The 15,883-nt window shown below is 46.6% G+C and overlaps 1 protein-coding gene across 1 annotated transcript in view; it reads right to left on the bottom strand.

The window, feature by feature from the left end:
• Positions 1 to 388: 388 nt before the first annotated feature.
• The window catches only part of LOC144501391 (complement factor B-like), a 101,024-nt gene continuing 85,529 nt past the window's right edge, over positions 389 to 15,883 (bottom strand). The window contains exons 15-18 of the mRNA XM_078225090.1: positions 14,332 to 14,462; positions 8,527 to 8,608; positions 5,556 to 5,605; positions 389 to 2,727 (exon numbers count right to left, since the gene is read on the bottom strand). Coding sequence (XP_078081216.1) covers positions 2,605 to 2,727; positions 5,556 to 5,605; positions 8,527 to 8,608; positions 14,332 to 14,462 — 386 coding nt within the window. The 3' untranslated portion in view covers positions 389 to 2,604. The remainder of the gene's footprint in view (positions 2,728 to 5,555; positions 5,606 to 8,526; positions 8,609 to 14,331; positions 14,463 to 15,883) is intronic.

Below are 15,883 nucleotides of genomic sequence, written 5' to 3' on the forward strand. Positions count from 1 at the left end.
GAACTCTCCGATCTCGCATGCTCTACCACCATTGTCAGCAAGAATGGAGAATTTGGTGCTCAGCCAAATCTCCGTTCACTGCAGCGGGACTGGAGAATCCCAGTCCAGGGCGAGGCCGGAGAATTCCGGCCACTGTTTTTGTACAAAAATAAACAATACTGTGCTGTCCATTTAAACAAGTTCCTTAACCTTGCCGAAAATGATGTTGAATTTGGGCAAAGCGTTATTAAGGCCAAGTTTGGAATGTTATAAGCAGTGCAGGCAACTCCATTACAGAATGGATTGTCCAACCTGGGGTGAGATACAGTAAAGATTCACTAGAATGATACCAGGATGAGAGATCACAGAGATGAAAGGTTCGAGAAAAATTGGAGAAGAACGGATTGAATGGAAGTTTTCAAAATTCTGAAAGGTTGGAAAATGGTAAATAGTTATCCATAAAATATTAAAAGTGGAATACACCCCGGATCTCACACAAAACACGAAGGAAAGAGGAAGAAGTAATGCAGAGTGTTATTAGAACTCGGATAACGTATTGGCATTGATTGATGATTGGTTAGCTAACAGGAAACAGAGAGTAGGCATAAATGGGTCTTTTCTGGTTGGCAAGATGTGGCACGTGGTGTGTCACCGGGATCAGTGCTGGGGCCTCAGCTTTTTACAATTTATATAAATGATTTGGATGAAGGGGATAAAGATATGGTTGCTAAATTTGCTGATGACACCATGATAGGTAAGAAAGTAAATTGCGAAGAGGACATAAGGGGACCACTAAAGGTTAGGTGAATGGGCAAGTATCTGGATATAATAGGGGAAACTATGAGGTTGTCCATTTTGGCAGGACAAATAAAAAAAGGCATATTATCTCAATGGTGAGAGATGGCAGACCTCGGAGATGCAGAGGTATCTGGGTGTCCAAGTGCATGGATGGCAAAAAGGTTGCCAAGAAGGCAACAGCATGCAGGTGCAACAAGTAATTCGGAAAGCTAATAGAATGTTATCATTTATTGTGAGGGGAACTGAATACAAAAGTAGAACATAGAACATTACAGCGCAGTACAGGCCCTTCGGCCCTCGATGTTGCGCCGACCTGTGAAACCAATCTAAAGCCCATCTAACCCACACTCTTCCAATATCATCCATATGTTTATCCAATGACCATTTCAATGCCCTTAATGTTGGCAAGTCCACCACTGCTGCAGTCAGGGCATTCCACACCCTTACCACTCTCTGAGTAAAGAACCTACCTCTGACATCTGTCCTATATCTATCAAAGTAGGAAGGTTATACTTTGGATGTACAGGGCATTGGTAAGATCACATCTGGAGTATTGTGTATAGTTTTGATCTCCTTAGTTAAGAAAAAATGTCAATGCATTGGAAGCAGTTGGAAGACTGCTTACCAGACTAATACTAGGATTGTCTGAGGAAAGGCTGGACAGGCGAGGCTTGTATCTACTGAAATTTAGAAGAATAAGAGATAACTTGATTGAAGCAGGTAAGACCCCGGCAGGTCTTGGCAGGGTGGATATGGAGAGGATGTTTCCTTTTGTGGGAGAATCTAGAACCAGGGGCCATTGTTTAAAATAAAGGATCCACCCATTTAAGACGGGGATGAGGAAATGTTCTTTCTCTGAGGGTTGTGAGACTTTTGAACTCTCTTTCTCAAAAGGTGGTTAAGGCAAGATTATTTGAAAATCTTTAAGACAGAAGTGGATAGATTCCTGATAAGCAAAGGGGGTGAAAGGTTATCGGTGGGTAGGTGGATTGTGGGATTGAGGCCACAATCAGATCGGCCATAATATTACTGAATGGTGGAGCAGGCTCGAGTGGCTTACTCCTGTTCCTGATCCATATGTTCATATAGATTGCATTATTAGCAGTCGATATTGAATTAGAAATGTAATTTGAAAGTGGATTGAATAAGGGAGAATATAAAGGATAAGGGGGGTAGGTGTGGAACAGCTCAGTGTGCTGTACCTAACAGTGCTCGAATGAGCACTGGTCTCTTCTTTAAATGATTCTCATCAATTTGATTCGAATATGTGAACTTATGAACATTAAGAAGCCTCACAACACCAGGTTAAAGTCGAACAGGTTTATTTGGCATCACGAGCTTTCGGAGCGCTGCCTTACCTGATGAATTAATTCCAAATAAACCTGTTGGACTTTAACCTGGTGTTGTGAGACTTCTTACTGTGCCCACCCCAGTCCAACGCCGGCATCTCCACATCATGAATTTATGAAGCAAGACTTTTTTTCCGGTTAAGCTTTTTCATGACAGTTGCTGGTCTCAGTGGATGAATGTGCAACACACAGTATAAAATGTCTCTGTCTATATCGACTGACTTAAAATACACGAGTTAACATTTGTGTTAAAACAACCGATAAGGAATATCATAAAAATATGTTGATTATTTGTTCTCCGATATCATCAGCAGTAACGTTTAGGCTGTAATTTTTAACTAGTATTATTTAATACACAACTCTGTAAATGTCTATATTGGATTGCATAGCTGAGATACTCAGCCTTTGATCAGGAAGTTCCAGTTTATAAAGCACCCGCCCGTGGTATATTCAGCCAGTGTGTGTACTTGTTGACTGTTTATTCGTACTCCAGGTCTGTGACTCTCTCTTTAATCCAGCTCATCAATTTGGGCACTCTACTGTAAAACCCCATGAAGTTCACTCCACAAATAGACGTCCTTCCAAAGCTGGTGATGCCAACCTGTGGATGTGTCAGAAAAGAGATGTAGGTTAGCTCGGTGCAGTCTATGCATCGGTAACTAATACTGGTAGGAGAGGTAATCTCCAATTGCCATCCCAGGCACAGGAACAGACCAATAACCTGTTCTGATCTGTGACTAACAGGGTTCTGAGCTTCCGGAGATGAGTGTGGCCTGAGCTGTGCCACCACCTCTGTCATTACCTCTAACTCAACACCTCCTTGAAATGGTGCAGCAGATGATGAGATCTAAGCCAGTGAGAGTGCTGTTTGTACACAGTGTCACCTTTTGCAATGCAAGATGGCTGCCAATACCTGTTTGCACATGTGCAGAACTCCAATGACACCATTCCACTGAGCCCAGCCCCAACCTGCCAGAGGCGATAGCCTCGTGGTATTATCATTCGACTATTAATCCAAAAATGCAGGGTCCCAGGTTCAAATCCCGCCACGGCAGATGGTGGAATTTAAATTCAATTAAAAATATCTGAAATTAAGAATCTATTGATGACCATGAAACCATTGTTGATTGTTGGAAAATCCCATCTGGTTCACTAATGTCCTTTGGGGAAGGAAATCTGCCTAGTTTGGCCTACCTGTGACTCCAGAGCCACAGCAATGTGGTTGACTCTCAATAGCTTGGCATCTAGGGATGGACAACAACTGCTGGCCAGCCAACGATGCCCATGTACCATGAATAAATAAATAAAGTATCTCTCTGCGCATGCGCTGTGATGTCAGTACAACCTCGTGCAGACCTCCTCAGAGACATGAGAATCCCTACAATCAAGCCTGCACCAACTCTCTGGCGGAGCATCTTACCCAGGCCCACCTCCGCCCTATCCCCACAAACCCCACATATTTACCCCGCTAATCCCCCTAACCTACAAATCTTGGGACAATAAAGGGCAATTTAGCTTGGCCAAACCACCTAACCTGCACATCTTTAGACTGTGGGAGGAAACCAGAGCACCAAAAGGAAACCCATACAGACCATGGGGTAAACATGCAGACTCCACACAGACAGTCACACAAAGCTGGAATAAAACCTGGGTCCCTGAAGCTAAGGGACAGCAGTGTTAACCACTGTGCCACCACGCCTCCCGCATGGTGAAACTATATTATTCTATAAATCCTGCACAGACATTTTGAAACGAGAAAAATTTCATACGCAGGAAAATGAAACAGGTGACAATCCGGAACTTTTCTCCAAATTGTCTATTTCATCCACTTCTGTCTCTCTGGGATTAAAATGCTGTGATTTTAAATAATTGGTTGAATACATATTGATGTAGTTAAATGTAGATATTGGCTGAAACTCTACCTCCTCACCCACCCGATTCTGGGCAGGCGAGATTCCTGGAATGGAAATCCCTGTTAGCCTCGGGCGGGATTTTAAGATCTCGTTCAAGAGAGGCTGTAAAATCCCACGGATTGTCCCTGTCGAGCGGATTTGGATCTGTGGGGTTAACTTTATGGAGCTACTAAGGACGCCCTAAGGATGGACAAAATGGCACCGCTGCCCAAAACAGACAAGTGACGATTTGAGCAGCTCCATCTTTGGTCCTGGCAGCTGCCTGCTCTGTCACTTGCAATGAGGACAGGGGGCAGCACACTCAAACTGAGCAATGGCAGCAATTGCAGCCCCATTGATGTGAGAGCACAAAGTTCCATTCATTTGTGACCACAGGGCCGCAACGTCCATTCATTCCCTGAGTGGACACTCCCACAAAGGAGTGGATCTCACGGTGAGTGTTAGCTTTGAGTACAAGGATGGGACATAACAATGCATAATGCACCGCATCCGCAATGGTGTTACCCATCGAGGCTTGATGGACAGGATCGGGGTGGTTATACCCTAAGGAGAGCTGTCTGACCTGCCTGTGCTACAGCCAGCACTGGGGCGGCACGGTGGCACAGTAGTTAGCACTCACAGCACCAGGGACTCATGTTCGATTCTGCCCTTGGGTCACTGCCTGTGTGGAGTTTGCATATTCTCCCCGTGTCTGCGTGGGTTTCCTCTGGATGCTCCGGTTTCCTCCCACAGTCCAAAGATGTGCTGGTTAGGTTGATTGGCCATGCTAAAATTGATCATTAGTGTCAGGGGGATTATCAGGGTAAATACATGGGGTTATGGGGATAGGGTCTAGATGGGATTGTTATTAGTGCAGGCTCGATGGGCCAAATGGCCTCCTTCTGCACTATAGTGATTCCATGAATTCAAAGTATGGGAAGGTGTTATGTTCCAAAGGAGTGAAAATGATGGATATAATCTACTGTTAATGTTCCTTCATTTCTCTGACAAAAACATGTCATAGAATCCCTACAGTGCAGAAAGAGGCCATTCAGCCCATCAAGTCTGCACCGACCACAATCCCACCCAGGCCCTACCCCCATATCCCTACATATTTACCCACTAATCCCTCTAACCTACACATCTCAGGACACTAAGGGGCAATTTTAGCATGGCCAATCAACCTAACCCGCACATCTTTGGACTGTGGGAGGAAACCGGAGCACCCGGAGGAAACCCACGCAGACACGAGGAGAATGTGCAAACTCCACACAGACAGTGACCCAAGCCGGGAATCGAACCCGGGTCCCTGGAGCTGTGAAGCAGCAGTGCTAACCACTGTGCTACCGTGCCGCATGTAATTATCCAGCAATTAGAATTCAATAACATAAATAAAATAGCAACTGTGTAAAGAAAAATCTGAACAGAATTAATTGACTCTGAATTAAGAGGACCAGACTATCCTTAAAGATAAATGAAATTGAATAATAATTTGGAACATATTCATGAGAACAGAAAATGAGCGGAGATTAATTACCTGGATCCACCTTTGTTTGCTCTGCACGACGAAGGGACCTCCGGAATCTCCTGTCAGAGTCAGTAAGGGAAATAGTCAAACCTCACCAATCAGTACAAGGAGCTAATACCCCACGGGCAGGATTTACCTGACTTGCCGGTCAGGGAACCAGGAATTCCGTCCAAAGTCGACAGACCTTTAGTCGGTCTGTCAATTTTTCCATCCCGGGGATGGGTGAGAAAATTTGGGCCAGTGGCTCCAATCCAACAGGGACCCAAATAATGGCCGGAATTCTCCAGTGTCATACTGCCGGTGCCAGCGAGAACAGAGAATTCAGCGTTCAGCCAAATCTCCATTCTCCGCAGCAGGACCGGTGAATCCCAGCCGCAGGCAAGGTTGGAGAGAACCGGCCTATACCTAAGGGACGATTTCCATCCTGCCACCTCACACCCTGGCTGCCAGGCAGGTGATGATGTGGAGATGCCGGCGTTGGACTGGGGTAAACACAGTAAGAAGTCTCACAACACCAGGTTAAAGGTCATCTGCCAGGCAGGTGCCCAGGAGACCAAGAGAACCAACCATAGAATGGTGACAGCACAGTAAGAGGGTATTAGGCCACGACATATCCCTCAGTCACCATCACAGAAGCAGATGATCTGCTTATTGTCACATTGCTGTTTGTGGGAGTTGGCTGTGTGTATATTGGCTGCTGTGTTTCCTACATTACTACAAAAGGTAACTGTAAGTTGCTTTGAGACATCCGGCGATTGTGAAAAGCAGATTATAAATTACAATTTTTTTTCTGTACAGAGCTGTACAACATGAGAGATCATTTTGAGGGATTTTCTTTTGTATGTTTTGTGCTTTGGGATGCAACCTGTATCAGTTGTACTGGCGGAGTTCGATTCCCTCTTTGTACTGGGGGCTGGGGGGGTGGGGTGCGGGGAGTGGGGACATTGAAAAGATGGCGGCTGTCAGGGTGCTGAGCAAAAAGAGATGCCATCCCAATGACACCCCCCCATTCCCTTCCCCCCCTTCCCCAAATGTCACTGATTACTGATTTAATCAGTAATACTGGCTGGCATGGTGGTGTTGTGGGTTCCACTGCTGCCTCACAGCGCCAGGGACCCTGGTTCAATTCTGACCTCGGGTCGCTGTCTGTGTGGAGTTTGCATGCTCTCTCTATCTGCGTGGGTTTCCTCCAGGTGCTCCGGTTTCCTCCCACACTCCAAAGATCATAGAATCATAGAATCCCTAAAGTGCAGAAGGAGGTCATTCAGCCCGTCGAGTCTGTACCAATCACAATCCCACCCAGGCCCTATTCCCGTAACCCGTCATATTTACCATGCTAATCTCCCTGGCCAACCCACCTAAGCCACACATCTTTGGACTGAGGGAGGAAACCGGAGCACCCGGAGGAAACCCACGCAGACACGGGGGGGGGGGGGGGGGGGGGGGAATGGGCAAACTCCATACACAGTGACCCAAGGCCGGAATTGAACCTGGGTCCCTGGCATTGTGAGGCAGCAATGCTAACCATTGTGCCACTGTGCCGCCCCAAGGTGGCAGGTTAGATGGATTGGCCATGCTAAATTGCCCCTTCGTGTCAGGGAGATGAGCAGGATAAATACATGGGGTTAGAGGATAGGGTCTGGGTGGGATTGTGGTCGGTGCAGACTCGATGGGCCGAATGGCCTCTTTCTGCACTGTAGGGTTTCTATGCTTCCATGAAAATGTTACCTTTATCGAGCTTTACCCAACAGCGTGAACCAGGAGTGTGGGTTCACGCTGGGAGTGTGGGTTCACGCCGGGAGTGTGGGGTCACGCTGGGAGTGTGGGTTCACGCCGGGAGTGTGGGGTCACGCTGGGAGTGTGGGTTCACGCTGGGAGTGTGGGTTCACGCTGGGAGTGTGGGTTCACGCTGGGAGTGTGGGGTCATGACGGGAGAGTGGGTGTGAGTGAGTATGTGTGTGTTTGTGTGGGTGTGTTTGTGGCTGTGTGTGAGTGTTTGTGGGTGTGTGCAAGTGTGTGTGTGTGGGTGTGTATGTGTGTGGTTGTGTGTGTGTGTGGGTGTGGGTTTGTGTGGGTGTGTGTATGGGTGTGTGTGGGTGTTTGTGGGTGTGTGTGTGGGTGTGTGTTTGTGGGTGTGGGTGTGTGTGTGTGGGTGTGTGTGAGTGTTTGTGGGTGTGTGCAAGTGTGTGTGTGTGTGGGTGTGTATGTGTGTGGTTGTGTGTGTGTGGGTGTGGGTGTGTATGGGTGTGTGTGTGTGTGTGTATGTTTGTGGGTGTGTGTGAGTGTTTGAGAGTGTGTGTGTGGGTGTGTGTGGGTGTGTGTGTGTATGGGTGTGTGTGTGTGTGGGGGTGTGTTTGTGGGTGTGTGTGAGTGTGTGTGGGTGTGTGTGGGTGTGTGTGTATGGATGTGTGTGTGTCTGTGGGTATGTTTGTGGGTGTGTGTGCGTTTGTGGGTGCGTGTGTGGGTGTGTGTGTATGGCTGTGTGTGTGGGTGTGTGTGTGTGAAGGTGTGTGTGTGAGTGTTTGTGCATGGGTGTGTGGGTGTGTGTGTGTGGGTATGTTTGTGGGTGTGTGTGAGTGTTTGTGAGTGTGTGTGTGGGTGTGTGTATGGGTGTGGGTGTGTTTGTGGGTGTGTGTGAGTGTTTGTGGGTGTGTGTGGGTGTGTGTGTATGGATGTGTGTGTGTCTGTGGGTATATTTGTGGGTGTGTGTGAGTGTTTGTGGGTGTGTTTGTGGGTGTGTGTGTGTGTATGGCTGTGTGTGTGGGTGTGTGTGTGGGTGTGTGTGTGTGGATGTGTTTGTGGGTGTGTGCGTGGGTGTGTGTGTATGGGTGTGTGTGTGGGTGTGTAGATGAACACTGAAGTTGCCTCTGATAATTCATGGTTAAACACCATGAACGGCTACTTGTGTGAGGGAGTAGGAGCCAATACCTTCAGGAATTGGGGAGAAAGTTGAGTGAAGGATGACTAAAGAAAGCTTTACCTCTACAGGTGTCTGAATTATTGCCTTTAGCACAGAACATGTTTTCAGTTAGTGGGTGCGGTGATGCACAGGTCAGATAATCCTGCAAAAGAACAGAACATTAGCAGGGCTAGTATATTGCACAATTGTCCCATTGAACATTCATAGAATCAGAGTATCCCTACATTCGGCCCATCGAGCCTGCGCGAACACAATCCCACCCCGGCTCTATCCCCGTAACCCCATGTGTTTACCCTGTTAGTCCCCCTGACACTGAGGGGCAATTTACCACAGCCAATCCACCTAACCCACATATCTTTGGAGTGTGGGAGGAAACCGGAGCACCCGGAGGAAACCCACGCAGACACGGGGAGAATGTGCAAACTCCACACGAGCTGGGAATTGAACCCAGGTCCCTAGCGCTGTGGGGCAGCAGTGCTAACCACTGTGCCACCGTGCTGCCCGCGATAAACCAGGGAGACCTGACAGGAAACTCACTGTCAGGGTTATGAAGCAAATGTGAGATTTTGTGTAAACATGATAATTGTTTGTTATTTCTTTTGACAACTGCATCACCACAGACAGACAGATTTATCTCTGCTTGCTGGATTATTGCTAACGTAAGGAGGCAGCCATTAGCATGGAGGATGGCAACACAGTTACCAAACATGATGTGGAGATGCCGGCGTTGGACTGGGATGGGCACAGTAAGAAGTCTCAACATCAGATTAAAGTCCAACAAGTTTATTTGGAATCACAAGCACTGCTCCTTCATCAGGTAAGTGTTGGTGTTGTGTGACTTCTTACTAGACCAAACATTTCACTTGTGTTTCTTTCTCTGGGCTCTCTCCAGAGACAGTTGCTGAGTCTATTCAATTCCTTCCTTCGTAGCTAGGCCCAGGAAGTCAGGTTGAGCAGATCAAGTCAGTTTGTCGGATTCTATCCCTTCCCAGAAGGGCCAGTACTCTTATTTCCCCATTTCACTGCTTTTCTTTTCCTTCTGAGTGTTTCATTATCTTCTAGCTGGGTGTGAAGTTCAGAATCATTTTAAGTCCTCCTGGTGTTCAAACAGGGGGTCAGTCCATGGAAGACATGTACAAATGGGTTAAATACAGGATTGATTCTGAAATCAGGTCTCAGTGTGGAACGAACCTCGTCAGAAGCACAAATCCTGAAATTGCAATCTCCCACTCAATAATTGCTTCTGCATTTGGGAAAAATGAATCGATATCTATTAGAGAGAGCCAAGTTGAACTATCTGCTCAGACTGTTTGCTGGTGGCTTCACTTGTTCCTACACTGGCTGTTTGCATAGATCTATTAATCCATTTAAAACTAACGCCTGAGTTTAAAACATTGGCCTGGACATTGTGCGAAGTGTCCACTCATCAGTTCCCTGGTAGTCTCATGGTTAGGATTCAGCATTCTCAACACCATGCCCTGGACGTCATCCCGGTTCATGGAGATAACTTTTTTAAAAAACAGAAGTGTCAACAATTAGATTGGTGAGGGTGGCGTGGTGACACAGCAGTTAGCATTGTTGTCTCACAGCGCCAGTGCATGGTAAAATAGGGCGAAGCCAGCACGGTTTCATCAAGGGGAAGTCATGCCTGACAAATCTGTTAGAATTCTTTGAGGAGGTAATGAGCAGGTTAGACAAAGGAGAGCCAGTGGATGTTATCTACTTAGATTTCCAGAAGGCCTTTAACAAGGTGCCGCACAGGAGGCTGCTGAGTAAGATAAGAGTCCATGGTGTTAGAGGCAAGGTACTAGCATGGAGAGAAGATTAGCTGACTGACAGAAGGTAGAGAGTGGGGATAAAATGGATGGCAGTCGATGACTGGTGAAGTTCCGCAGGGGTCAGGTTGGGACCACAACTTTTTACTTTATACATCAATGATCTAGATGAAGGAACTGAAGGCACTGTTGCCAAGTTTGCAGATGATACAAAGATAGGTGGAGGAAAAGGCAATATTGAGGAGGTGGGGAGGCTGCAGAAGGACTTGAACAGGTTAGGAGAGTGGGCAAAGAAGTGGCAGATGGAATATAATGTGGGAAAGTGTGAGGTTATGCACTTTGGTAGGAAGAATAGAGACGTAGACTATTTTCTAAATGGGGAGAGAATTCAGAAATCAGAAGCACAAAGGAACTTGGGAGTCATTGTTCAAGATTCTCTTCAGGTAAAATTGCAGGTTCAGTCGGCAGTTAGGAAGGCAAATGCAATGTTCACATTCATCTCAAGAGGGCTAGAATACAAGAGCAGGGATGTACTTCTGAGACTGTATAAGGCTTTGGTCAGACCCCATTTGGAGTATTGTGAGCAGTTTTGGGTCCCATATCTAAGGAAGGATGTGCTGGCCTTGGAAAGGGTCCAGAGGAGGTTCACAAGAATGATCCCTGGAATGAAGAGCTTGTCGTATGAGGAATGGTTGAGGACTCTGGGTCTGTACTCGTTGGAGTTTAGAAGGATGAGGGGGAATCTCATTGAAACTTACAGAATACTGAGAGGCCTGGATAGAGTGGACGTGGAAATGTTTCCAACAGTGGGAGAGGCTAGAATCCAAGGGCACAACCTCAGAGTGAAGGGACACTCCTTTAAAACTGAGGTGAGAAGGAATTTCTTCAGTCAGAGGCTGGTGAATCTGTGGAATTCATTGCCACAGAGGGTTGTGGAGGCCAGGTCATTGAGTGTCTTTAAGACAGGGATAGATAGGTTCTTGATTGGTAAGGGGATCAAAGTTTAAGAGGTGAAGGCAGAAGAATGGGGTTGAGAAACTAATCAGCCATGATCGAATGGCAGAGCAGACTCGCTGGGCCAAATGGCCTAATTCTGCTCTATATCTTATGGCCTTATGGACCCATGTTCAATTCTGGCCTTGGGTCACTGTCTGTGCAGAGGCTTCACATTCTCCTCGTGTCTGCGTGGATTTCCCCCGGGTGCTCCGGTTTCCTCCCACAGTCCAAAGATGTGCGGATTAGGTGGATTGGCCATGGGAAATGTGTGGTGTTACTAGGATAGCGTGGGAGAGGGGGCCTGAGTAAGAGAGTCTGTCAGAGAGTCGGTGCAGACTTGATGGGCCGAATGGCCCCATCTGCACTGTAGGGATTCTAATTCTATATACTCAGTTGGTAGTAGAAAATCATTGGTTCAAGCCTCATCCCTGAACTTAGGAACAAGCTGAGATGCCAGTGTAATACAGAGGGAGTGCTGCACTGTCAGAGGCGCTGTGTGCCAGATGAGACGTTAGCTGAGAATGCCTTCTCCTACAACTGGGCACTAATCTGAAGAAGAGCAGGGATTGAGGTGTGGGGTGGGGGGGGAGGGGGGTGCGGGGTGGAGGGGTGCGGGATGGGGGTGCGCGTGTGGGGGGGGCGCGTGGTGGGGTGTGCACGTGTGGGGGTGCGCAGTGGGGTGTGCGCATGGGGGAGGGGGCGGCGTAGGGTGTGGGGGGGTCTCCCCATTGTTCTGTCCGATCCCTCATTAACATCACAGATGATCTGGTTATTATCACATTGCTGCTTGTGGGATGTGCTGAGTGCTAATTGGCTGTTGTGTTTCCTCCATTACAGCAGCGAGTTCACCTCAAATATATTTCACTGGTTGAAAATACCTTCGAAATATCCAATGGATGTAAATAATGCTGTCTATAGTCTTACTTAATATAACTGTCATTTTCAGGCTTCCATCTTCATTGTTAGTCAGTCTAAATCACTTGTTGTGCCTTTTAAAATCTATATATTTCTCCCAATGAACTCCCCTTCCGTAACTGACCTCTTTCCTCCGATTGGCTCAATATTCACTCCCAGTGTCCAGCTGGTCACTGTATCTGTTCCCAGTGTATAGCTGGTCACTGGTGGTAACTTCACCTGTTTCCAGTGTCCAGCTGGTCACTGGTGGTCACTGCATCTGTTCCCAGTGTACAGCTGGTCACTGGTGGTCACTTTATCTGTTCCCAGTGTACAGCTGGTCACTGCTGGTCACTATATCTGTTCCCAGTGTACAGCTGATCACTGTGTCTGTTCCCAGTGTAGAGCTGGTCACTGGTGGTCACTGATATCATAAGACCATAAGACATAGGAGCGGAAGTAAGGCCATTCAGCCCATCGAGTCCACTCCACCATTCAATCATGGTTGATTTCAACTCCATTTACCCGCTCTCTCCCATAGCCCTTAATTCCTCGAGAAATCAAGAATTTATCAATTTCTGTCTTGAAGACGCTTAACGTCTCGGCCTCCACAGCCCTCTGTGGCAATGAATTCCACAGACCTACCACTCTCTGGCTGAAGAAATTTCTCCTCATCTCTGTTCTAAAGTGACTCCCTTTTATTCTAAGGCTGTGCCCCCGCTTCCTAGTCTCCCCTGCTAATGGAAACAACTTCCCTACGTCCATCCTATCTAAGCCGTTCATTATCTTGTAAGTTTCTATTAGATCTCCCCTCAACCTCCTAAACTCCAATGAATACAATCCCACGATCCTCAGACGTTCATCGTATGTCAGGCCTACCATTCCCGGGATCATCCGTGTGAATCTCCGCTGGACCCGCTCCAGTGCCAGTATGTCCTTCCTGAGGTGTGGGGCCCAAAATTGCTCACAGTACTCCAAATGGGGCCTAACCAGTGCTTTATAAAGCCTCAGAAGTACATCCCTGCTTTTGTATTCCAAGCCTCTTGAGATTAATGATAACATTACATTTGCTTTCTTAATTACGGACTCAACCTGCAAGTTTACCTTTAGAGAATCCTGGACTAGGACTCCCAAGTCCCTTTGCACTTTAGCATTATGAATTTTGTCACCGTTTAGAAAATAGTCCATGCCTCTATTCTTTTTTCCAAAGTGCAAGACCTCGCACTTGCCCACGTTGAATTTCATCAGCCACTTCTTGGACCACTCTCCTAAACTGTCTAAATCTTTCTGCAGCCTCCCCACCTCCTCAATACTACCTGCCCCTCCACCTATCTTTGTATCATCGGCAAACTTGGCCAGAATGCCCCCAGTCCCGTCATCTGGATCGTTAATATATAAAGAGAACAGCTGTGGCCCCAACACTGAACCCTGCGGGACACCACTTGTCACCGGTTGCCATTCTGAGAAAGAACCCTTTATCCCAACTCTCTGCCTTCTGTCTGACAGCCAATCGTCAATCCATGTTAGTACCTTGCCTCGAATACCATGGGCCCTTATTTTACTCAGCAGTCTCCCGTGAGGCACCTTGTCAAAGGCCTTTTGGAAGTCAAGATAGATAACATCCATTGGCTCTCCTTGGTCTAACCTATTTGTTATCTCTTCAAAGAACTCTAACAGGTTTGTCAGGCACGACCTCCCCTTACTAAATCCATGCTGACTTGTCCTAATCCGACCCTGCACTTCCAAGAATTTAGAAATCTCATCCTTAACGATGGATTCTAGAATTTTGCCAACAACTGAGGTTAGGCTAATTGGCCTACAATTTTCCATCTTTTTTCTTGTTCCCTTCTTGAACAGTGGGGTTACAACAGCGATTTCCCAATCCTCTGGGACTTTCCCTGACTCCAGTGACTTTTGAAAGATCATAACTAACGCCTCCACTATTTCTTCAGCTATCTCCTTTAGAACTCTAGTATGTAGCCCATCTGGGCCCGGAGATTTATCAATTTTCAGACCTTTTAGTTTCTCTAGCACTTTCTCCTTTGTGATGGCAACCATATTCAACTCTGCCCCCTGACTTTCCTGAATTGTTGGGATATTATATGTCTGTTTATTATGGCCATACACTTTAGTCAACTATCTGAAAAACAGGAGCAATGTGGGAAAGCAATACAAAATGGAAAGCAGATAAACTTTGTACCTGAATGTACACTTGTGCATGTTTGAGATTGTGAGATGGTAATTTTCCTTTTTTTCTATAGTATCCCCACCCACTCACATAACCTGATATTATGTTTTGCGTTCTTCCACCGCGACCTGTCAATAAACCATCTGCAAGAAAAATGTAACAAGATGTTCAGATCCGATTATACAGCTGATCCAGCATCACTATTTTAATGTGTATAAAGGTGTTATATATTTAAAAGGATTGCAGGTTGCTTTAAGAACTGATCACATGATGGTGATATCATTAGGGTGTGTGCTCAGGCTGCTGTTTTACTTTCAGTTTTGTATTCTGATGCAGTGCAGAGAGCAGCTCCTCAATAAAACCTGTTGTGTGTGTGTTTGAATCGATGTGTGCAAACCACATCTTTTATTTTTTAGTTAAAACCCACAACCCCTAAAATAGTTAGGACACGAAACCAGGAAATGATACTGAAATCTTCTGAATAGAGCCAGTTAGTTTGCACTGGCCCAAAAGGACTCCCACACGTGCCTATTTTGCCAGTCTGATTGTTTGATATCCAGCCATTGGTGCAGGCAAGCCAATCGGTGCTGGTCCCCAGGCCAGATAAATGGGGAGGATTAACAGCAGGCAGGGCATTTGGCCACAACACCAAACCCAACACAAACACAGAAATGATATGAAAGGTGACCAACCAACATTGGGACGACCCCATGTAACATTGGGAAAAGCTGAAGAAGAAAGAAACATCCAATCTGGGACACCACCACCTCCTCACTAAATTGCACACCATCCTGGGCTACATCACTGTTCCTTCACTGTCACTGGGTCAGAATCCTGGAACTCCCTTCCTAACAGCAGTGTGGATTACCTACACCACATGAACTTCAGGCGTTCAAGAAGACAGCTAACCACCACCTTCCTGAGGGAAATTAGGGATGGACAATAATTGCTGGTCTAGCCAGCAACACCCACATCTCATGAAAGAATAAAAAAATCAAGAGCTTGCACTTTCTGCTGTTGATAGTTTAAAGGTCTGGTTGATTGACATTATCATTGGGCTGTAATAAAAACACTTTTTTTCTGAAAGTTATGAATGAATAACATTTTAAAAGCTTTTTCACATGTGACATTGTTACTAAAGAGTGTATACTGCGTGAATAGGCATGGAAGTACATTGGTGGGTATGGAGGATGTGGGGAGTCATGGGGTGGATGAAGGGGCATAGGTTGGCATGGGGGACATGAAGGGCCACGCAGCATGAGTGGAGGGGCATAGCTTGGCATAGGGGCATGGGTAAATCCTTTTGAACCAGTCAATGGTTGCTGACACCTCTGAGGGACAGTGAATCTTAACTCCAGGAAAATGATGGCGGGCTGAGAGAGGCCTATCCCCACAATGGGGCTGGACAGATCAGGCATGCAGAGTGCGGGTTCATGACCTGCACCATCTCACCCCCTAACTTCCCCTTGATGGAAATTGGGGCCATCAGGGATGGGACTGGAATCTGGTTTTGGCCACCATTTTTAAAGATCCGCAGCATCTCACCGACTTTGGGAAAATCCAG

The sequence above is a fragment of the Mustelus asterias genome, chromosome 12, assembly GCF_964213995.1.
Source record: "Mustelus asterias chromosome 12, sMusAst1.hap1.1, whole genome shotgun sequence".
Lineage (NCBI taxonomy): Eukaryota > Metazoa > Chordata > Chondrichthyes > Carcharhiniformes > Triakidae > Mustelus > Mustelus asterias.